This window comes from Carassius auratus, chromosome 34 (assembly GCF_003368295.1).
Source record: "Carassius auratus strain Wakin chromosome 34, ASM336829v1, whole genome shotgun sequence".
Classification (NCBI taxonomy): Eukaryota; Metazoa; Chordata; class Actinopteri; order Cypriniformes; family Cyprinidae; genus Carassius; species Carassius auratus.
The window spans coordinates 7333664-7357137 of NC_039276.1; the positions used below are offsets into that span (position 1 = coordinate 7333664).

The 23474-nt window shown below is 36.6% G+C and overlaps 2 protein-coding genes across 3 annotated transcripts; one reads left to right on the forward strand and one right to left on the reverse strand.

Annotated features, from left to right (window-relative positions):
• Positions 1 to 9: 9 nt before the first annotated feature.
• Positions 10 to 13077, reverse strand: LOC113053040 (sorting nexin-4-like). Its single transcript, XM_026217654.1, has 14 exons — positions 12945 to 13077; positions 11687 to 11811; positions 8606 to 8744; positions 8376 to 8525; positions 7486 to 7533; positions 7007 to 7062; positions 6841 to 6913; positions 6372 to 6433; positions 5712 to 5777; positions 4627 to 4716; positions 4186 to 4285; positions 3573 to 3718; positions 3136 to 3250; positions 10 to 2992 (listed from the first exon to the last, which is right to left on the reverse strand). Exons 1-14 carry the CDS (start codon positions 13029 to 13031, stop codon positions 2945 to 2947), a joined length of 1305 nt encoding a protein of 434 aa, XP_026073439.1. The 5' UTR covers positions 13032 to 13077; the 3' UTR covers positions 10 to 2944.
• Positions 13078 to 13760: 683 nt separating this feature from the next.
• Positions 13761 to 23220, forward strand: LOC113053042 (TGF-beta receptor type-2-like). 2 transcript variants are annotated; one of them, XM_026217657.1, is made up of 7 exons: positions 13761 to 13962; positions 17084 to 17249; positions 17929 to 18131; positions 18705 to 19537; positions 20563 to 20704; positions 20794 to 20921; positions 21840 to 23220. In XM_026217657.1, the coding sequence occupies exons 1-7, from the start codon at positions 13905 to 13907 to the stop codon at positions 22116 to 22118; spliced, it is 1809 nt and encodes a 602-aa protein (XP_026073442.1). In that variant the 5' UTR covers positions 13761 to 13904; the 3' UTR covers positions 22119 to 23220. The 2 variants fall into 2 exon arrangements, with proteins under 2 accessions (XP_026073442.1, XP_026073443.1); XM_026217658.1 differs by having other exon boundaries at positions 17099 to 17249.
• Positions 23221 to 23474: the final 254 nt, after the last annotated feature.

The window sequence follows — 23474 nt, forward strand, 5'->3', positions numbered from 1 at the left end:
ACAAAACAGTTCCCCTCTAAAACTTTTATTTTATTAAAGGACACAAAATATCATAGAATCACAAAATGAATCAATGTTTAATTAAGTTTCTGACAAGTAGCGTTGTCATTATTACAAGATAAATACCATAGAAAATATAAGTCAAAAAGGATGAGAACCACTGCCCTAAAATCAACCTGAAGAAGAGAATTAGTGGCATTTAAATATAAACAAACATTCATTTCTGATTTGGGCTCAATTTAATAAGATATTTAAGTGGATAAAATGAAGAACTGTGAAGTAAACAAGAAAAGTGTCAACTCATTTACCTTGGTTTAACCCGTGCTAAACCAAACATCTTACCAGTCTGTTATATCAAAGGCTTTTTTAATAAAAGATTGTTCATAAGTATAACACACCACTAGAGGGAAGCATTACAACAACAAAAAACGAATGGCGATTCCTCCTGAGAAAAAGGCTGAGGCTGTAGAGATCACTACAATTGATAAGTTTAAAGAAATGCATTCTTTTTACCAGTACACAGCTCATGTTAAAGAATGGATTGTTTTCCAGTGTTAAAATACTTTCTCCCACTTCAGTTTAGTGTACAGAGATAACATAAGACATTTGTAGTTTAACCTTGATTAAAGTTTACATTTAAACTTGGTTATTTAAACTTGATTTAAGTTTAAATACAGTGCCCTCCATAAATATTGGAACTGTAAAGATGAAATAGCTTTCTCTGCTGTGGAGTCAAGACATTTGCCAATATGATTAAAAGATGAATATGCAAAAAAACTACAGAATGTCACATTCTATTATTAGGTCTTTTGACACATACATGTTTTACAGAATAAAAAGGATAGCACTTTTGGTTCATCCCATTATTTGATGTGAGCATAAGTATTGGGACCGTTGAATTTACAGCAGATAAAGATTCAAAGCTAATATTTAGTTGCAGATCCCTTGCATGCTGCAATCAGAGCAGTGGGTCTGCAACCCATAGACATTACCAGACTCTTGGTCTTATGTTCATTTTCACAGCTTTTATGATTTATCTGTCATCAGCTAATGTTGTTTTTCTCAACGATCAGGTCATCGTTGGTTGCTGATCTTGCTGGTAGTTTCCAAATTCTTGATTTCTCCATGCTCTTTGTTTTTCCTATAGTTCTAATTGACTTCCTCTTTTCTTTTAGAATCCAAATTGCCTGCTTTTCTTTTAGAGTCGGCTTCCTCATCTTCATCCTGGTTTGTGTGTGTCATCATCGAATGCAAGACTTAGAATGCAGAAGCAATGGATGTAACTGATAAGACACACTCCCTGCTTCTAATATCTGAAGAATCAATGCAACAGGACACAGCTGAATGCTTAGAAAGGCCTGTGAGGCAACTGTTCCAGTACTTCAGACAGGGAGATGAAACTCTGAAAGTGCTGATCTTCTTAGCTGGTAAAACATCTTTGTGTTGAATGAATCACCCAATAATAAAATTTGACATTCTGTAGTTTTGTCTCATATTCATCTTTGACTCCACAACAAACATAACAGTTTTGTTCCAATACTTATGGAGGGCACTGTATATTTGGTTATATACAGAAGCATTCTCATGCACAGTGTATTTTTATTAAAGTTACACCTCAAACTAAAAAATTTCATATAAATTTAAGCATAGTCAAAATTAACTCCACATTAAAGAAAAGATCACCGCGGAGCTCTTAGACTATTAAAATAGATGAACACATGAAAATCGTGCGAGCCTCACTACAAATGAAAACACAAGCTAAATGATAATGGTAATGTTATTTTTTATTATTATCATTAGTGTTATACAACGATTTTAACAGAATATATACAAAATGGTTACCTTTGCCCTACTCTAAACCCAAAAAAAAATTAACCAAATGACCAGGGGGTCAGGCCGAATTATTCATGCAGCTCTAAAATGAGAAAATTATTATATCCTGCCTTTCCTGTGACCTTCGTGTTCCTTCAGCCAGACTTATATCAAAACACTGACCCGCCCACTCATCATAACAAATGACAAATATGGCATTCATAGTGGAAGCTGTAGCAACAAAGAAAATATGCTTGAATAAGGCATAAACAGCATATTAATATTTCTCAGATGAACTGACCCATTTAAAGGGAGGGGGTCAGTGATATAAACAGCTTATGTTTTTATGACTGAATGTGCAGAAAAAGTGAAGGAGCAGCATATTATGATGAATGTTTGCAACTTTGTTTGCTGTATGGGCGTAAAGGCCAATTTAGTTTGCACGCGAATAAGTTACTTTCCTTTCTTAGGAAATCTGACTTTAGGTGTCCTCTGAGCCAGGTGATAAAGATCATTTTCCAGATGTGCAAGACTACAATTATGAAGGGGGTGCGGGTTAAAATAAAAATGGAACGGCTGGATTCACTTTTTTTCCCTCCCTCAAAATCCCACCCTCTTATTTTGCGTCGACAATTTTAATCTGTGCTTTTGTTTTATGGTGAGCTAAAGTAGTTAAAACTTTGATGGAAAGTAGAAAAAGGAATGATTTTGGCACACATTTTGACATCAAACAGCATCAAGAAAAATACATATTATAAAGAAATGATTCCATTGTTCAAGATTAATCAATACCAATTAAGTCGTTCTTGTGTATCTGAAGTGTTAAGAATCGTCCGTTACCTTCACAAGCTCTTGTGTAGGTCAAAATAGTGCAGTCACAAAAGTAACCAGGTTTAAAATCTGGAAATAAATAAAACAGCACCCCATCCATTCACTATCTGGACTCTGAAACTAGTGTATGTCAATATTATTTGATACCTTTTTACACCAGAGCACCTGATGCAAGAGGCTGACAAATGTTTAGGATTGAGAGGAAGACTTTAGACCCCAAGGTCAGTCTTTAGGAGTGTGTGCTTCTCTGGATTGACATCTCCAAGGCCTCCTGGTGTTCTGGTAGTCGTAGCTGGAACCCTCACATCTTATTGAAGCACTCTTTAGCATTGTTCCACACCTGAATTCCCTAAAAAAAGATATATGCTTATGTTTCATTGCCACTATATCACTTCTCCATTGTGTCTGATCAGTATAAAGATTGTGTTTTGCTGGTTTTGTAATGACACAGTCATTTTTGAAGTTTATTTTGCCGGCTTTGACGACACTTACCTTTTTGCACATGCTGATCTGCATGATGGCATAGCTGATGAGAGCCTCTCTGAGATCATGGTCTTTCTGCTCTTTGAACCTCTCAATGTCCACCCATGCACTTTTCACAAACTCACTACAAAAAAAAAAAAAAAAAAAAGATGTGATGTGAAATGACTATTTCGATGAAGCTTGACATGAATGGCTGAATCCCCAAATCTACTTATTTTTAAAAAAGACTTGCATTTTTAGCCTGTTTTGGGTTTGGGTTTGGTTTCTCAGAAATGCAACAGCATAAGCTTATTTCATAATTTCCGTATTGCCGCAGGGAATGAGAAGGCAATGCAGTTTTGTTGTGCAACATTGTCAGCTCATAAACCACCTAATTAAGAACCATTTTCTAACAACATTTATTGCTCTTCATCAATTTAATTGTGTGGGAATAGCGCACTGCTTACTCGCATTCAGAGTTTCTTTCTTTGACCAGTTCCTCTCCTTCTTCAATCTGTGTCTCCAGCATTTTCAGCTTGGCCTCTCTCTGCTCTGGGGTCTCTTGTCCAAACAGTTTACTGGTCATTCCCTTCAAAGAGAAGGTCCGTATCGTCTACACAGAAAAAAATTTAAAAAGTAAAATCACACCCACTGGCTGGAGTAAACCACACTTTTCCTCCCATGTTTATTTGCAGAAAGCTGAAATATGGAAATTTTTACTCCCAAAATTCACTATGCAAAACCTGATGATATTCTACATTTTGACTATGAAGCACCTAAAAATTTAACTTAATGTAAATGTTTAATGCTGTAGTAAATGCTGAATTATATCAAACTATGCTATATATAAATGTATATTTTTAAATCATGCCAACTTATATTCTATACATTTAAAAACAGAAAATAACACAAAAAGGGTTTTATTTATTACTTCTGTTTTATAATTGTTTGCCTATTTTTTCCCTCCTTCTTGTGATACAACATGGGTACTGGTTTAAATAAATCTTCCTGGAAAGTCCCCCATTCCAGGAGTTAGATGGGTGATGTTGAGCTGTGTCATGTGGTTGAATGGACACTGACCCCTGTGGCGAGTTCCTCTCGCTGCTGTTTCTTAGAGGTCAGATCCTGGACGGCCATCTCCAGTTCATACTGTGTCAGTTCATGCTTCCTACACACGGTCCTGTGAAACCACATAAACCACAAAATATACAAAATCAACCATAAAAGCAGATCATCCCCATCTTATGGAAATTGTTGAACAAAGTCTAGATGCCCTTCAGTGTGATCCCTTTTAAGAAAACTGGGAACTGATAGAGGTTTGTGTTCACAGTGTACCAAAAGTTGCATACAACTTAATCATTAAGGTGGGAGTTCAGTGAGAACAGGACCCATGTACAGTATGCTTCAGGTCACATTTAAAGTAGTACAGGGAAATAAATTAACACAATTCTCAATTTAAGTGAACTAATCTTTTAAAATTAGGTAACGTAACATTAATGAATGAGGCAAGGAATATTGTACCTTAATGCATCTGCATAGAAAAGGTACTCCTTCAGCTGATCAGCATAATGCTCTTCTTCCTCTAGAATATCGTCTACAGAAGCAGCATACCTGTAACATACGAAAGTCCCTGATCAAAAGGGTAGTTGACACAACACTTCCATGTACTTCACCTGATATGTTCACAGGTGAAGTTTGAAGTCAGTAAGATTTATTTTGTTGAAAGAAATTAGTTTATATGATATATTTGTATTCAGTAAGGATGCATTAAATTGATTAAAGGTGACAAGAAAGACATTTACAATGTTACAAAAGATTTCTATTTCACATAAAGCTGTTCTTTTGTACTTTCTATTCAACAAAGATTCCAGATTAAAATCTGAAAAATTCAGCTTTGCATCAGAGAAATAAGCTACAGTTTTAAATATATTAAAATTTCACAATATTGCAATTTTTATATATATATATATATATATATATATATATACATACATACATATATATAAATGCAGTCTTGCAAGAAAGAGCAAGAAAAGACCCGGTGCATTGGGCTCTGACCTTTGACCTTTCTACCAAGCACAGAAATCTGGAATCCATCAGAGCAGACAGCAATACAAAACCAGTATAGAAACGAAGGTGCTGGTTAAAGACTCACTAAGGACACTACTGCGAGAAAGTCCCTCTCACAACATCATCATAATGTTGAAAAAAAAATAACACTAAACGTTTTGGCCATGGCTGCCGGAGATTTGCGGCATGGCCTGCCAGCCAAAATCAAAACCCGAGCCTCCCAAGGGCTCATCTTACTGGCTACTTGTTATGGGGGGCCATGAATGGAAATCGGAGAGGATTCAGATCAATTCGGCAAATGTGTTTTACAGCTCAGTACCAGGAGCACACGTGTAGAATCACGGGAGAGTCATGGGGTATATCATACAGCACCTTCATATATCAGGTCCCTCAATGAGCTCTCAGAGGGTAACAGGATCGTCCCAGGCAGGAGAAAACACAATCAAAACCAGCTGCAATAAAGTCTTGCACTAATCCCATAAAGGTACATGAGAATGGCTCATAAAGTGTCTGTGTTGCATATGCTGTGAACTCACGCGTCCATGTGATGGCCAGCGCTCTGCAGCCCATCTCCCATCTCTTTCTCTATGGCACTCCATTCGCTGTCCAAAACAAACAAAGACTCACATTGAACCAATGCAGCTGACTGCAGCTACACAAATCACAACCCAAAAGATTTACCCCCAAAGATGCTTCTCACAAAAACAGTTTACAGAGCACATTATAAAAGATGTCTGGCTCCTTTGAAATGAGTGCACTAAATTGTGATTGAACTGCGTGCTGATTATATTGTGAGACAATGATTGTATAGTTTCAGAAATATAATGCACAGGTCGTATATAGACTTTTATGTAGCTGTTTGTTGACCATGATTGTATGCATTATTGAACAATATAATTTTTGTAGCTATGCAAAGGTTTTTACTATTAATAAATGTAATGCATACTTGGTAAATGATAATCTTACAGACCCCCGACATTTTTAACATGTAAATGTCTTTTTTCAGGAATAAAGTCTTAACCAAAACATAAACCATAATCAGACAATGATATGCATATAAACATGGACATCATATGGACATACTGCAAAACATAATCTTTCTGTGCCCCACAGAAAGAAGTAAGCCATTTCAGTTTTGTAAAAATTAAGTAAAATATTCATATCTGAGTGAACTATCCCTTAAAAAAAAACATCACCTAAAGACTCTTCCATAATTTCCGTGAACTTTGTAGACTCCATACAGGCGATCAGCTGCTCTCTAAAAGAAGAATGTTACTCTGTTAGTAAATTATTAGATAGATAATAAAAAAAAGTAAATTTTCATAAGATCCACTCTATGATTCAAATGCTACCAGATATATAGATTTAATATATATATTTAAAAAATCAAAAACAGTCTTTTAAGATTTACTGTAAATCAGTGTAAATACAGACTGTTCATATGAAAATATAACCTTTTTGGAATAAACACTAGTTCAGAAGAGTTGGCTAAAACTGTATCGTGCTGCTTTCTCAAAAGTACTAAAAGAACTGTTAATATCAACAAAATCGCTTTCCTTACCGTTTATGTCCCTAATATCACCTAATAAATGCAATACTTAAATTTGGCATTTGTTGGAGTGAAAAAGCTGTATATTCGGCTGTCTTGACTTTGTTTATACTCACTGCACGAACTCTCAGCAGTTGCGAAATAACAGCTTGCAGCTCATCGCCGTAGTGTTTCATTTCTGCAAATCGCCTGTGAAACACACACACACACACACACACGGGTCAATGTTTCAGCACGGCCATATCTTTATGCATTTCATGACGGTTTGCAAAAATGACTTACTTGTCTGGATTCTTCACTCTGAATGTGGCATGTAAAGCTTTTAATCTTGAATCGGCCTGTAAGAAGGACAAAGGCCAAATGTTGACAGACACATTCATGTTTGGGTTTTGTTTTTCAGATGGTGTAAAACAGGATTAAAGGCACTCCTTACAACAATCTTTTTAAACGACTGAGATCAGATAAACGCTGCAAAATGGCAATAATATACACTAACATAAAGCACTGCTCTTTCTCCTTTGAACCAGAACGGTCCAACAGACTTCCTGTGCCTGTTTACATAAACTACAGCGTACTGATAACAGATTCTTCACCGCAGTAGCAATTCAGTTACTTCACACAATTTTTATTTGAAATTTAGCACATATTTATATCAACATATATATATTGACCTATGGTGAGAAGAAATATATAAATAACAGAGTCATGGGTAGAGGTTTGGAGAGAGAAAGAACCCAATGAACTAGAAAGTGCCTATATACCTTTGCCTGAAATCCCGTCTCAAACACGGTTTCCTTCCAACCATTTTCCTGTGGGGCAGAGAAAAGATGCAATTTCTGACACTGGCAGAGGACATTATCAGCATGAAATGCCATAAATCAAATTAACAAATTAATTTAGTTCAATTATTTACAAAAATTAATGAATTGCTGGACTGTAAAGTAGGTAATTTATAATCTTACACTATTGTTCAAAAGTTTGGGATCAGTAAGATTTTATTGTTGTTATTTTTTTTTATCCGCATTAAACTCTAAAAGTTTCCACAAAAATAATAAGCAGCACAACTGTTTTCAACATTGATAAAAGTTAGAAATGTTTTGGGCACCAATTTAGCAGATTAGAATGACTTCTGAAAGATTGAAGCTTTGCCGTCACGGGAATAAATTACATTTTAAAATATATTCAAATAGAATTCAGTTATTTCAAACTGTAATATTGTTCACCAATATTACATTTTAACGATTTTTGCTCAAAACATTAAAAAAATCTTACTGATCCCAAACGTTTAAATAGTAGAGTTATAGAAATAAAATGAAAACATTGGAATCTAAAGCCAACATTCATTCTTTGTTAATCTGCCTTGATAATTGTAGGTTTATTCATTGGTATTGTATATGCAATTATTTGTGGTTATTTATTTTTTCAATTGATTTCTACTAGGCCATCAATTGATTATAATTTTTTTAAACACTGACAGCATAATAGAAACAAAAATTAATTCTATAAAAATCTACAAAAACTTTCTATGTTAATTACAAATTAGGAATTGAATACAAATGGAATATCCTCTCTACTACAAAGTGTGAGTGGCATGCTACTGGTTTGATACACCCTTCGCTTTGTCCAGTCAGCTTTAGGGAGAACTCTCTACCTCAGTGAGGAACAAATAGAAGATCTTGTCACTGGACAGGGCTGGGTGTGAGGCCACTCGGAGCAGGAAGTTCTCTAGTCCAACCCTACGCCTCTCCACAAAGTCAGGGTCCATGTTGTCTGCTGACAGCTTGTGCCAAACAAATTCAGCCTGTTGCAAAAAGCATGAAGTTAGAGTGCATAAATTCAAATCCCATTTACGAGCAGCAGTAACCAAGTCGTCTTGCATACCCGTTTCTCAGGCAATGGAGGAACCACCACAAATGGATAGGTGACTAACAGATAGTTTCTAAGCAGCTCAAACTCGCTGTAACGCCTCCACAATGAATCTGGGACAGGATTGTTCCCTTCTGACGCAGCATCCACCGGCCTAAAAACAGAGAACAAATGAACAGACTGCCAGAATGGAGTGAAATAGCCTTTCTATAAAAAGATTGGTATAAACCAATATGTACGTCACTGGAAAAGGACTAAAAACACTTCCGTCACGAAATGTGGAGTTGGTTTAAGCTAATTTCTAAACAAAATTATTCTGAAATAAACACTGCAGAGATCTACGAAGTTTCAAGTTGTGGTTCTAGTTTATGAAAGTAGTCATTGTAAGGGCATTTTCAAACACATGCCAAAGGTTTAACGGTGCTGTGTAATCTTGCTGAATTCCTAGTGCATAAAGCCATGAACACTGCTAATTTAGGAGCAGAACTCTACTAAATCACGCTGCAATGATGGAGATGCATATGAACTCTCCTGCATTAATTAAAGATCACTCCAGGGTCAGTTCCGGGTGGGGGGGCACTAGAAATTTCCCCCTCGGGAGAAAATCACATGATTCGATAATCAGGCATCCCGCAATTTTTTGATTTTCCCAGTTGATCATTTTTAATGGTTAATGGGGGGGGGGGTTCACTGCTGTGTGTGTTCACTGCTGTGTGTGTTCACTGCTGTGTGTGTGCACTTTGGATGGGTTAAATGCAGAGCAAAAATTCTGAGTATGGGTCACCGTACTTGGCTGAATGTCACGTCACTTTCTTTCTCTTTCACAATGAGACATGTTTCTTATGCAGCAAATCAGCTTATTAGAATGATTTCTGAAGGATCATGTGACACTGAAGCTTGGAGTAATACCTGCTGAAAATTCTGATTTGCCATCACAGAAATAAATGACTTTTAAAAATCTTTTATAATAGAAACTTTCATTTTAAATTGTAATAATATTTCTAAATATTTCCTTTTTTATTGTATTGTTGATCAAATAGATGCAGCACTGGTGAGCACATAGGACCAAACTTTAAAATGGAAGTGCACAGCTGCACACACACAGATGTTTCCTCCAAAATACAGCACAATCCCATAACAGACTGAACACATGAAATGTATTTCATTATTACTCAATTATGAATCATTTTAATTAACTTCTTTTTAATTAATTAATTATTTCCAATGAAATAAAATATTTTACAGCTTAGTAGTACAGCTACAAATTTTAAGTAACATTTTTTTCAATTGGATTTTTTAGTCGAGCCCTGAATCATTCAGATGGAAAAATGCAACCGAAATTAAGAGATACAGGGAGGGAAATATAAATGGGGAAGAGGGGGAACATTGAAGAAAATGGGGAGACTTTGAAATTAGTGCTTCCTGAGGGCTCCAGGGAAGAAATGGGTGCAAATATCTTAGCTCCACACTAATAATCCATGATGAAATCAAAGCACAAAGAAGGTGCGGATTGGCTGGGAGACATTCTCCACTCAGACTTTACAACTTTCCCCAAGATCAGCGGCACCAAACTGTTCTCTAAAGCCCAGTGTTTGCATGTGCAGTATGCCAGCAACACCAAGGTCATGGGTTCATTTCCTAGGGGATGCACTGGTAAAATGAAAAAAATCTTCAATGCAATGCAAGTCGTTTTCAATAAATGTCTGCCAAACGCATAAATGTCAATGTAGAAACTAAAGGTAACTTTTTGCATGAACAAGCACAATTTTCATTTCAATAGGAAAATGTACAAATCTGGTTATGGATGATTTTCCAGTTACAGGACGGTCCCAAAAAACACATTTGAAAATGTCTTGGTTAAAGACAGTGATTTTATGAGTTCGACCACTAAGTATTGTTTTTGTATCATGTGATAATATGTCACTGCACTCTGGCCAGTGTGTGTGTGTGTGTGTGTGTGTGTGTGTGTGTGTTTGGCGCTGCTGGAAACACAGACAAAGCACATCTGCTTGAAGCGCTGACTCATCACCCTCTCCAGAAAGACACGTCCCTCTTCCCAACACAAAGCTTGGTGGGGTGAAGGGGGGGCGGACGTGGGGGCAAAGGTGAAAGTGACACTTCTGTTGCATGTCACTTCCTGTCAAATGGGATACTCCTGTTTTGTTTTACCTGATGTAGAAAGAACATTAAAGTGACAGTTCCAGGCACAGGAAGAAAAGGTCTAGTGTAAATATTTAATTATGAAGTGGACTTAAAGAGAGGAAATCCGATGGTCTCTACCAGTCTGCTGCCGCTTTCCACAGTTCCTGAGCTGGTCTAACTATGCTGTATGTGACTCCTTCATATTTTGGATTCAGTTCATAGTTCAGTCTGACGGTCAATGTGTAAACCTGGTTCGTCTACAATAGGTTATTGGCATTCACGAAGACAATTCACGGATCTTCCGCAATGGCTAATAGAAACTCCATAGTATAATTATTCGGATTAGATTTTAATGCAAGCTTGCAGTCGATTGTAGAAAAGGGCAGAGTGACAGGAGAAATCCAGCATACGTCACCAGAAAGAATTTTGTTTTATGACATTTAAAAACTACATAAAAATGATAAATGTAATAAATGAATCACCTGCATGAATGGTTGTGATGAAATCAATAACACGCATTTAGAAAATATACTTACAAAAAAGGATTTTCTTGATTTACTTACTTCATTCAGAAATTGCTGGTAAATTTCACAAATAATTACAAAGAAACCGCAACAAACACATTTAATTAAATGTGACATTTTGAATTAGGAAGGCTAAAACAGCACTTTGAATTATCTTTATTTACAACAATTTTTTCAGTATATATAGGGTGAATTTCTATTTCATGTCAAATTTAACGCTACTGTAAGTAATCAGCTGAACAAAAAGTAATCAATTCATTCAAATCTTGATTCTCAAAAAACCTGACACAGCAACATATGCACAACCAATGCGTGATTTTGGGGTGGGACTTTTCGAAAACATTTATTACTTTTGTAGTTGTGGTGAAATTATATATTTCACCTTTAATGACATGTTGTAGCACTGTGAAAGTGAAGTCAAGTGTCTTACCTCGTCTCTATAAGATACACTGTATAAGTCTCCTGCATGTTGACGGCATTCTTCCCAGTCCTCTTCTCTGCTTCAGCCACACTGATCTCCATCTTCTTCAGAAGACTTGTCCCTTTTTCAACCATCTGTAAATGTTTGTCCAGAGAATCCCAATGTTCAATTCCATTACAGTAATCCGTATGATACTTTCAATGAAAAAATGGTCAAGGACACTTTTAGATATTGAGGTTGAGATTTTAGATTAAAACAGTTGAGGATATTTTTTACAAGCATCTTCACATTCGTGGAAAATGACGTCTATGCTTTGAATATCTTGACGAGAAGAGTTTTCTTGCCTATGTTGACATATTTCCTTCTGAAACAGGAAGTCTGGAAATATAAAAGGTTCATCCCTTTCCAAAATAAAAAGGCCAAGAGTCTTTCATTTACATCTCTGACATGAACTATGATCAGCTATCTTTTATTGTTAGCCAAAAGCAGGTGGTATAAAAAGCAAGCTATTCACAATTCGGGTAAAATCTCCTGCTTTCATTTTGTCACAATATTAAATGTTTTCTATGCTTGCAGTATTGCTCAGTGTGAGTAAACACCATCAGATACAGACATAATGCGACCAACAAAAATGTATTATAAATCTACACAATAAATAAATGAACAAATTGATACTAGAAGATGGTTTCACACTGTTTTTCAGCAACTTGACAGGAGGTTTAAGATTTGCGTGCAATAATGTCATAATATTCATAAAAAGAAAACAAAAAATTGTTCATTTTAATTAATAACTTTCTTGTGATAACTTCTGATCACTTTCTTAATGTAAATGTTGCTATATTTAAAAAAAAAACTAATAGCAGATATAGGACATTTTATTCCCACGTCTGAAGCTTCAGCCCATAAAGAAATTCAAATATGGAGCTGTATTTGAGTGAATGAGAAACTGGGTGTTTACAAACTAACATTACGTGGCAAAGGCTCTTCAGTTCATTGCATAAGTAAAGCAACTTTCTACGTACGCGGCTTTACATAAGCATTCTTTATTCCTCGTTATTTTTATTCATTAACAGTGCAATAAAAAAACAACAACATGTATTTAGTTCAACTAATGTGTTCGCAGAACCTGCTGATATTTTAGCAATACTAACATAGCCATTCATCAGCCAAAGCACTGTACAACGATCACGCGCTCACCCACGCGACAACTACAAAACAGCACACCATCGGGGGACGCCGCATAAAAACGTTCAGATAAGGACTTTACCGTGTTCTTAAGGTTGTTTTCCGACTCCGAAGGAGTCAGATCTGTGTTTCCAATCACCGCTATATCCTCGCTTCCTGAATCCGCCATGGTTTACCAGTCTCGCGCATGCGCGTTGGCCACTTTTACTATTTCGTGATCGCGCGCGTGCATGCGTGCGTGACATGCAGTAAAACATAAAAAGGCATAACTGTTCTTAAACATTCATTCTCGGTTGAAATTATTGAGATAAATTTAAATATTTAATAAACACACTTTTGTTTGACTTATGAACGGATGTAAAGCAAAATATATTAAAATTATTAGATAGCCTAGTGATAATTGAATAATAACCTACTTTCATTACAATGGTTTTAGCTGATTATTTCCTAACTTTACCTGATAAAATAGTTCAAGCATTTCCTAACTGTGCTTAAAAGTCTCAAAATCACACTGAAATTATTTTTTAATATATCTTATTTTAGCCTACATATACATGAGTTGTAGCGTTACAGCAAAAGTGTGCCGAACCTGTCACCTTTTCATATTTTTTAATTTTGTTTAAATTAGTCCTGTTGTTATTATTATTAGCCTATTATTATGCTTTCATAATTATTGAAAGAAAGAAAGAAAGAAAGAAAGAAAGAAAGAAAGAAAGAAACAAAGAAAGAAACAAAGAAAGAGAAAATACAGACCAAAATTGCTGATAGACTGCACAAAGATTTGTACTTTCACTTCAAGCTGGACTGTAGTTCATTGTTCCTTCTGTATTCATTGTGAATCGTGCATTGATAAATGTGAGTTCCTGGGCGGATCCACTCTCTCACATCTGGATTAAAAACATCTGGATCCGCCTACACGGAACTCAGTCCCTCACACAAACACAGTCCTGAACTCTCTTACAGATGAGTTTATCTGTGACTTCGACACGAGCAGATAAAGAAAATAACGGCACGGATTGGGATTTTGGGATTGTGAGATATTATGGGGCGCGGAGGCTGCAGTTTGTGGGCTCACACATCAGTTCTTCTGTGTTTCTGTCGTGAGTAGATCTTCATTCTCTCGATGCTTTCATTGTCTGGAGGATCCACGTATCAGAGCTCTTTTGACAATTAAAATAAATATCTAATATATTTACTCTACCTAGTTATGGATTGCAACAACCTGAGTTAAACATCTTGGTTAAACAGTTTGTTTTAAATCAGATGCTTATGTTGACAAATTATGGCAATGCATGAAGAACAATTCTTTTGGTTTTCTGAGATGCTGCAAATGCAAGTTCAAAGGGATCCCAGCGAGGGATCACTGCGAAACCCAGTTAATATTAAATATTAATACCCTAATCCCTGTTATGAGCACTACTTGAATTAAAATTTCTAATTATGACCATATCTGTACTGTAAAAATATTTTTAAAAACTAAAGTACTGTACATCACTATAATATATAACTGTATATCCACCATATATTCAATATATGTTTTACATCAGTAAAAACCTTTGTATTTTCAGAACAGTACTTAAAAGTAAGATGGAAAAGTATACTAAAAGAGATCCTCATACACGACTGTGTTGTGAAACTGTATACACCAAGAAATACTATCTTGATTAAAAACTTAATGGGCATAAAAGATGCCACGCACCGTGACTGCATGAAAACAATACGATGCTAGGAAAGTTCCAACAAGGAAAGCAAATCTTAAGAATCCAAATGATCTTTGCACATGCAGCAGGGGCCTCCTTAAACCGTCTGGGTGTGTATAGAGTAGCTCCACTTACAACAACAATTATGAAATATTACCACGTGGGTGGAGAGAAGAAAACCATCACCTCTCAGTCTCACTGATCATGTCCCATCTGTTGCTTGAAACAACCTCTAAGAAAAAGCATGTAAATATGGAGACCAGAGTCAGTGTATATAAAAATACAAAGACATCCATTTAGGATACTTTGATGCATCTCTCTGCTTTGTCATCATGATTGGCCACAATGGTAATATTGTAATGACTTAAACAGAGGGTGTGATGCTGACAGGGCCTAACCCAACCCCAGTGACCTCTCAGTGGATACAGACACTCCTTTTCTCCTTTGTTTGCCTTGAGTCCAAGAAGTTGTTCTAAGTGGGCATGGGTTTGCATGGTACCCGTGGAGGAGAGGCATCTTGTTTTCAATGTTGATAAATGGTTTATTCTCATTATTTGGTATGAGATAACAGGACATTTCTCTGGCAATGAAGAGAGATTGTGTCTTGTGATGGGGACAGGCCCTTCACCCTCTTTAACATTGAAACGCCACTCATGGTGTGTGTGTGAGAGCCACAGTCAACACTAAAAATACAACTTCTGAAGACATCTGTTTGTCATGAATGCGACAGTTATGCCAGCGCTGCGTTCACTGTACTGTTATTCATTTAATATCAGGAAATGCTTTCAGGGATCAAGCTGAGTTTAAAGGGAATTGAAAAACTTGGAAATCTGCCACCCAGTGGGATAGTTTGATTACTGCATACTGGGGCCCCTGAAAATGCTTTATGGCATGTATGGAAGAGGAAATACATTTATGTGTATGTGTATTAGTTGATTTAGAGAATTTTTAAGTCAGTTATTTTAGCATTTTGAATAGCAGATCTACTGTTCTGTCATTTAAAACAATTTTTATTCAATAATTTAAAAGTGCTTAATATATACATAAATATTTGCTAAATATGTTAAATATATTGTTACTTATGCAATTATATACTTTTTGGTTCATTATGTATTGTATTATTATTAAAATAATGTTGTAATCTACTTTTTTATACAAAACTGCTTAAAATACTGCTTATATGTACAGTATATGTAGTTATATGTATGTTTTACTATTTAGTGTTTTAATAAGACCCCTGAGGGTGGTACTACAAAACATCCCAAATATAATCATTTATACCTGGCATAAGATTTTTAGCATCATACTTATGAATTGCAAACAGAGAACAAGAGGGGAAACTTAACCAAATAATTGCAGGCCAGCATCTCTTGTAAGCTTGAAGCCATTGGTTTTCCCATAAGCACTGAGGGGTTGTGCCTCAAACTTGGCCCGTGTGAGCGCTCCTGGCTTCAATTTATTTCTGGAGCAGTTGCTGAGAGTTTAATTCCTTTAAAGTTTATAGAACGGGGGCTTTTGTGCTTAGCCTTAAGGGTTTTTTTCTTCTTCTTCTTCAGCTTTTTTGTCTTGCTCTTTTGTCTCTATCACCCTTCATGACAAACCCCCCCAACCCCCACCCCTCTCTCGCTCTCTGTTGTATATTTTGATGGTTGGCATCAGCGGACATCTGGAAGTCTTAGTCCCTGCTCTTTCCTTTAATACTGTTTACTGTAAGACCGCTGTTCCCAGCCCTCGTCTGCTTTTAATAAACAATTCATATTGTCATGATGTGGTAGTGTCAGGACAGAGGAGACAGTGTGCGTGGGAAGGAATTCAGGCTTATCCCACTTAACCACAGGAACTCTTGACACTCTCATCATACACATGCTTTCAGTGATGTGTGCAACAAACCAAATACACCCCAGCACACACATACACACACCAGGCCATATACTACACTCATCCAAATCCAATTAGAGATTTATGAACTCCAGATGGTCAAAGATTTGTTCTTTAATACTGCCTTGATTGCAGCTGTCATTACAGCTTTCATTCTTATAACTTTGCATTACGATTTGTTTCATCATTAGACCATTTTGACTGCTTTTACTGCACTGCTTAGTTATTTGTGCCTTTAGGCAATGCATTTCCCAGGGCCATCATATACCCTTTTTTTTTACAAATTTCTTTTGAGATTAGGCCTAATTTATTATTATTATTATTAATATTATTAGTATTATTATTAATTTATTTATAGTCAACTGCAACTTTCTTCCAGTTATGCATTTTTCACTACCTTTTATTAATTAAATTTTATTAAATGAGAAACTGCAATTAATAATATTTATTTTATATATAACATTCTGCATACCAAAAAAAAAAAATTTTTGTAAATAAAGATACAAAATATTCTGTACATATTTATCATGTTATATATCATTATCAACATTATTTGTCAGCTATACCTACTGTACACTATAAGAAAAATGTACTAAATGCTGCCTAGTATTTTTATACTGTGTAAACTATGAAATCTTGTCAGCTGTCCTTATTGCAGTGTTGCAGGCTCAGAGCTTCACCCTCATAAAGACCAACCTCTGTAAGTGGTGTGACCACTCAAGTCCTGTATGTGAAGACAACGTCTGCATGAGCAACTGCAGTCTGACCTCTTACTGTACTCTGGCTGAAGAAGTGTGTGTGGCGATATGGTAAGTCAATAGCTAAATTTGAATCATAAATACATGACATGCATTAAAAATTGAGTTAGATAGTGTGGAATACACAAGTATTCCCTGTTCTTACACACTTAAATAGCTACAAAGCTCAGCAGAACTTCGGATAACTTTAATAATAGAGGCAGCATAGCCTACAGTACAGAAAACTCTGTCAAGAATATTTCAGTGTTCATTAACATGTGAGTACCATTATCTGAATTCAATATGTTCTAAAGTTTGCCTTTAAATTGGCAGTATGTTTCAATACAGTTGCATTGAATATGGACTTGGCATCTGTGGTGTAAGATGCGTCGCTTTTTAAAAGATGTTCTTGTAAGCCAGTTCCATCCTGCTGAGTCTATGAACAGCTTCTTGGAGAAGCCAGTCGAGGTGAACTTTGAGTGACTGCAGTAGAGGCAAGCTGGGATCTTCTCTGAGGGGTCAAACAAATAGACTCCCTTAATGCTGGATAAACAGCAAACACGTTTATAACCCTCAAGAGATTTTAGACTCTGGCATAAAGAACAAAGTGCACCTCTGAGCAGGGATTCTGGGTTTAATTGTATTCTACATTTCATTAGAGGGACATAAAAAGAGACTTTTCTTGAGCCTGTGTTTATCTGTCTGAAGTATCCGGTCACTTTTTTGTTGTTTTCATTTTCGTTCCTCACAGGAAGAAGGACAATGTGAGCGTGAGTGTGCGGACACTGTGTTATAACCCTCAGGATATGCTGGAGAACATAATGCTGGCAAACTACTCCTCCAAAGAGTGTTTGATGACACCTCAGCACTCTGAAGATGGCCTGCTCTTCATCTGCGGCTGTATCGGAGAACAAGAGTGCAACGACAGACTCATCTTCGACAAAGGAGTCAATGGTGTGTCATTTGAACATTTCAACACTGCCAACATTTTTGCCCAAAACATTTAGCTTTGCAATACAAAACCATGACTCTGTTCCAGAACCTAATGAGCTTCTTAGTGTATGGCAGCATTTTAAAGAATTAAAGCTGCATTATTATGATTATGCTGCCTCGTAAAATACCGTATTAAATGTCATTTTTTTTATATATATTTAAAATTTTGTCCACCATCAACACATTATAAGTGAAAAAAAAATCTGTACAGAAAAGTATCAATAAATACTAAATTACATTTTACAAACATTTTAACATAGTATTTTTATGTTACGTAGCTATTTCGTTCATTAGAACATTGCATTGTTAGTTTAGAAAAAATGTTAATCAAACTCTACTGAAGTTGTTTTTGAGTCAGTCCTGAAACACTCTTTATTGCTACCTGTGAATACCATCCAAATCAACCTCTTATGAACATGCATTTCAGTTAGGATGCTACCTTGTAAGGCAGATGCCTATGTACCACAGTATTTCTCTGATGTCTGGAACATAGCCCATGTGTGCTAATATAAATCAATCCCCTTTGTTTCCCAGGATTCTCAAAGCTGAAGTCTAAAGACGTCATTCCAGTAGTAGTCATAAGCCTGGTTCCGCCCCTCCTGGTAGCTGTCGTTGCTACCATGGCTTTTTACCTGTACCGCACTCGTCAGCTTGGCAAGAAACCCAAAGACTGGGGGCCACGGCGCACGCACTACCAGTCTCTAGATCCAGCCGAGGGCCAAGTAAATGGTAGCAATTACCGCGGCAAGCTGCCATCCCTCAGTGATGACGTCAATTCAGAAATCTCATCGACTTGTGCCAATAACCTAAACCACAACACAGAGCAGCTGCCCATCCAGCTGGAGGCGCTGGTGGGTAAAGGGCGCTTCGCGGAGGTGTGGCGGGCACGGCTCAGTCATAATGAGGGTGGGCAGTATGAAACGGTGGCTGTGAAGATCTTCCCGGCAGTGGAGTATCCCTCATGGTGTAACGAAAGAGCCATATTCTCTGATGCTAACTTAAAACATGAGAATATAGTGCAGTTCCTGACTGCTGAGGAGCGAGGCGGTACTGCTGCCGCCCCCCAGAGGCAGTACTGGCTCATCATGGCTTATTATAACATGGGCAACCTTCAGGACTTTCTGACTGGTCGTATCCTCACATGGACTGAGCTGTGTTCCCTGGCAGGGTCTGTGGCGAGAGGTCTGGCACACCTGCACAGTGACACGACACCCTGCGGCACACCAAAAGTGCCCATCGCCCATAGAGATCTGAAGAGCAGCAACATTGTATTGAAGAGCCACAGCGAGTGTGCGCTCTGTGATTTCGGACTGGCTCTACAACTCGACCTCTCGCTCACCGTAGATGACTTTGCCAACAGTGGACAGGTGGGAAAGAGGGGCAAAATATTGGCTTTGTTTCCAAACCTATTGAGCTGCCTTGGTGTCTGCTGCCTATATGTAATTGCCTTATAAGGCAGAATATAGATGAAATTGAACCTCCTTTTTGTAACACTCCATGTAGTTTTTCGCTTGCTAGAACTATGACAAAATACACAGATATGCATAGGTATGTACAGCACACAAAAATATTGGGTAAAATAGTGCAGTTTTAATTGCACTTAATTTTTATCAATACATTTAAGCTCTAAATAAAAATAAGTACACTACTGTTCAAAAGTTTGGGGTTGGTTAGATTTTTTTAAGTTTCAGAAAGAAATTTCTTATGTCCAACCAAGACTGCATCAGTTAGATTTAAATACAGTAAAAAAATAAATAAAAAAACTGTTGAATTTAGTTCAATATTATTATTATATTATTATTATATTAGAACCTTTCAATGTCTTTATTGTCACTTTATTGCTAAATAAAAGTGTTAATTAAAAAAAAATCTTGAACATTTTTTAACAGTGGTATATAGTTATGATGCATATTTCTTTGCTTTATCTGCTTTTTGGGATGATTTATACCACTTTAGCAACTACAAGCGATATTAATAGTGCCTGAGAAACAGATTCAAAATGAGGAATGTACTTGGCATATGATGCCTGAGTAGGCAGCGCTTTAGGTTTTGAAACAGAGCCATAGACGTCAAATGTTGCATCTGTTGTACACACAAAAACCCAACCATTCTAAACTGAATCTTTTCTAAATGTTTCATCTGAGTGGGCAGAACTGCTCTGGGCATAGTGTTAATTTCTTCAAGCTTTATAAGCATAACACAAGCTCTCAGATTGATTTGAGATTGAAGGTCACAGATGTTATCCCATGAAACCACAGGTAATTCAATTTGGTGAAGTCTGATTTAAAGGGGTCATATGATGCAACTTCAAGTTTTCCTTTCTCTTTGGAGTGTTACAAGCTATTTGTCCATAGATCGGATCCCTAAAGTTGCAAAGGTCTGTGTTTTGTAGGTAGGGACAGCACGCTACATGGCCCCTGAAGTTCTGGAGTCCAGGGTGAATTTAGAGGATTTAGAGTCCTTTAAACAGATTGATATCTACTCCATGGCCCTGGTTCTGTGGGAAATGGTCTCTAGGTGTGACATCATAGGAGGCAAGTAAAGATTTTGATGGATATTTGCCTAAAAGACACTTTCTGTAAAAACTTACTGTAATATTGAAACTATATTTGTTTTTTTACAGAGGTAAAGAGTTATGAACCCCCATTTGGCTCAAAGGTGTGTGAAAAACCTTGTATAGACAGCATGAGAGACCTGGTGTTAAGAGACAGAGGACGACCAGATATTCCAGTGAGCTGGACAGCACATCCAGTGGGTACAACTATAGTCATAAAACACAGAAACATATATATATATAGTACAGACCAAAAGTTTGGACACACCTTCTCATTCAAAGAGTTCTCTTTATTTTCATGACTATGACAATTGTAGATTCACACTGAAGGCATCAAAACTATGAATTAACACATGTGGAATTATATATGGAATTATATACATAACAAAAAAGTGTGAAACAACTGAAAATTTATCATATTCTAGGTTCTTCAAAGTAGCCACCTTTTACTTTGATTACTGCTTTGCACACTTTTGGCATTCTCTTGATGAGCTTCAAGAGGTAGTCACCTGAAATGATCTTCCAACAGTCTTGAAGGAGTTCCCCGTGAGATGCTTAGCACTTGTTCGCCCTTTTGCCTTCTGTCTGCGGTCCAGCTCACCCCTAAACCATCTGGATTGGGTTCAGGTCCGGTGACTGTGGAGGCCAGGTCATCTGGTGCAGCACCCCATCACTCTCCTTCTTGCTCAAATAGCCCTTGATGCCTTCAGTGTGACTCTACAATTTTCATAGTCATGAAAATAAAGAAAACTCTTTGAATGAGAAGATGTGTCTAAACTTTTGGTCTGTACTGTATATATACACACTATAATATTTAATAGGTAGTCTTGTAAATACACAAAATATTTTTTATTTCTTAAATGTGTAATATATACTGTGTGTATACGTTTATATAGGCAAATAAACAATTAACATGAGCGCGCACACACACACACACACACACACACACACACACACACATATATATATATATATATATATATATATATATATATATATATATATTTAGATAAATAGATATTCACACTGGCATACTGAAATTATATTCACAAGCTTCTTAGAAGGTATTACTGGCATTTCTGCTCATAGTTTTAAACATTTTCCTGGTCTTTTAGGGCATGCAGCTTGTGTGTGCGACTATAACAGAGTGCTGGGATCACGACCCAGAGGCTCGTCTGACAGCACACTGCGTGGTGGAACGCTTTAATACTCTGGCACAGGAAGAGCTGGAGAACTCCATCTGCACCCACGCACCCATACTGCCATCTACAGAGGACCAAAGCCCATCCCTTCCCTCCCTTCCTCCCTGCACGGACCACAGCATTGGCATCCATCCGCATTTTACATCTGACACGCAGATCTCCGTTTCCTCTAGGCAGCTCAGTCAAATGTGACCTACCTGGAAAAATCAGGCGATTTCTTGTAATCCATATTGATTCATTATGTGGAGCTGGTCTCCGTTTTTCTTTAAACGCTAATCTAAACCGATGGAGAAAAGAAGGTTTCGGTTCTTACATTTCCTCGTTTACTTGTATAATGTTGTAAAGGATGTAGTCGAGGATGAAAAGGCTGCTTCGTGCCATAAAGAAGAAAAAAAAGCTTATGCAGGTGGAGAGAAGTTCAGGGTATGTGGCAGAAAGCTGCAAAGAGCACTATTATTAACTAAAATGTTTTCCTAAAAATGTTTACCACACAAAATTGACTGATTTAAAATTTTCCATTGCCCTTTCTAACTCACTCATGAAATCCACGTGATCTTCCCATAAACTCAGTTTGATTAACCACAGAACTGCAGACAATATACACCAGCAATACAACTGCTGTTTTTAGACACACAAAAAAGATCAGTTTCATTTCATTGCTCACACACTGGGTTGTATTCCTTCTAACTACATTTCTAATAACTTAAAAATGTGATTTGAGCCTAGCATTCCTTTAGCTCCTGACGAGTTGTTTTGCACTGACCCTTTTTTAACCACTGACCTGATTACTTTAATAAAATGACAACTACATGAAGGCTTTTTATCAGGGATTATCAATGTCCTGCGTCAGAAGTTGAGGAAGTTCCTGTTCTTTCCAAAATTATTGATTATAATCAATTAGCTTATCCTAATTAAAAGAACACTTTTAGAAGGAACTTTTAAAACTTTTTACGTCAGTGATCTTGGGTCTCAGATAAATAGAAAAGCATGACATTGACTTGTAGAATTTCTAAAGAGCCTGCATTTATGCTCCATTTTTTAAGCAATCTGAGGTTCACCCCCGAATTCTACAGAACTACTTTGAAGGACAGGGAAAATTCATACCAGATTGCACACTGGAAAAAGAACTGATGGAGATAAATACTTTCTGTGCAAATGTCAACATGAACATATGGCAACCTGTTATGCTTTTCCATTACTGGAGATGAAGCAAACAAAGGTTTGCTTCCCTGTTCCTAGTGTGAACTGGCTTCACAGCTGTACAATAATCCCTATATAAAATGTATATGCATAATGTGTCTATTGCCTTTTTTTTTTTTTACACCAGCATTTCTGTTTTGTATTCAAAACCTTTTTCTGCCTCAGAAACACACACACACACACACACACATATATATATGTAAATAATAATAAATAAATTTATATATATATATATATATATATATATATATATATATATATATATAAAATAAATTATATAGAATAATAAATACATTTATATATATATATATATATATATATATATATATATATATATATATATAAAAC

Excerpts from the sequence above, each read along its gene's own strand:
- LOC113053040 (XM_026217654.1), bottom strand. The coding sequence starts at position 13,031 with ATGGCGGATTCAGGAAGCGAGGATATAGCGGTGATTGGAAACACAGAT. Across the intron at positions 7,063-7,485 it reads AGACGGGATTTCAGGCAAAG|GCCGATTCAAGATTAAAAGC; the intron begins GTATATAGGCAC and ends TCCTTCTTACAG. Across the intron at positions 4,286-4,626 it reads TTCTATGCAGATGCATTAAG|GACCGTGTGTAGGAAGCATG; the intron begins GTACAATATTCC and ends GTGGTTTCACAG.
- LOC113053042 (XM_026217657.1), top strand. The coding sequence starts at position 13,905 with ATGGGGCGCGGAGGCTGCAGTTTGTGGGCTCACACATCAGTTCTTCTG. Across the intron at positions 13,963-17,083 it reads AGTTCTTCTGTGTTTCTGTC|CTGTCCTTATTGCAGTGTTG; the intron begins GTGAGTAGATCT and ends AAATCTTGTCAG. Across the intron at positions 20,705-20,793 it reads TAGGTGTGACATCATAGGAG|AGGTAAAGAGTTATGAACCC; the intron begins GCAAGTAAAGAT and ends GTTTTTTTACAG.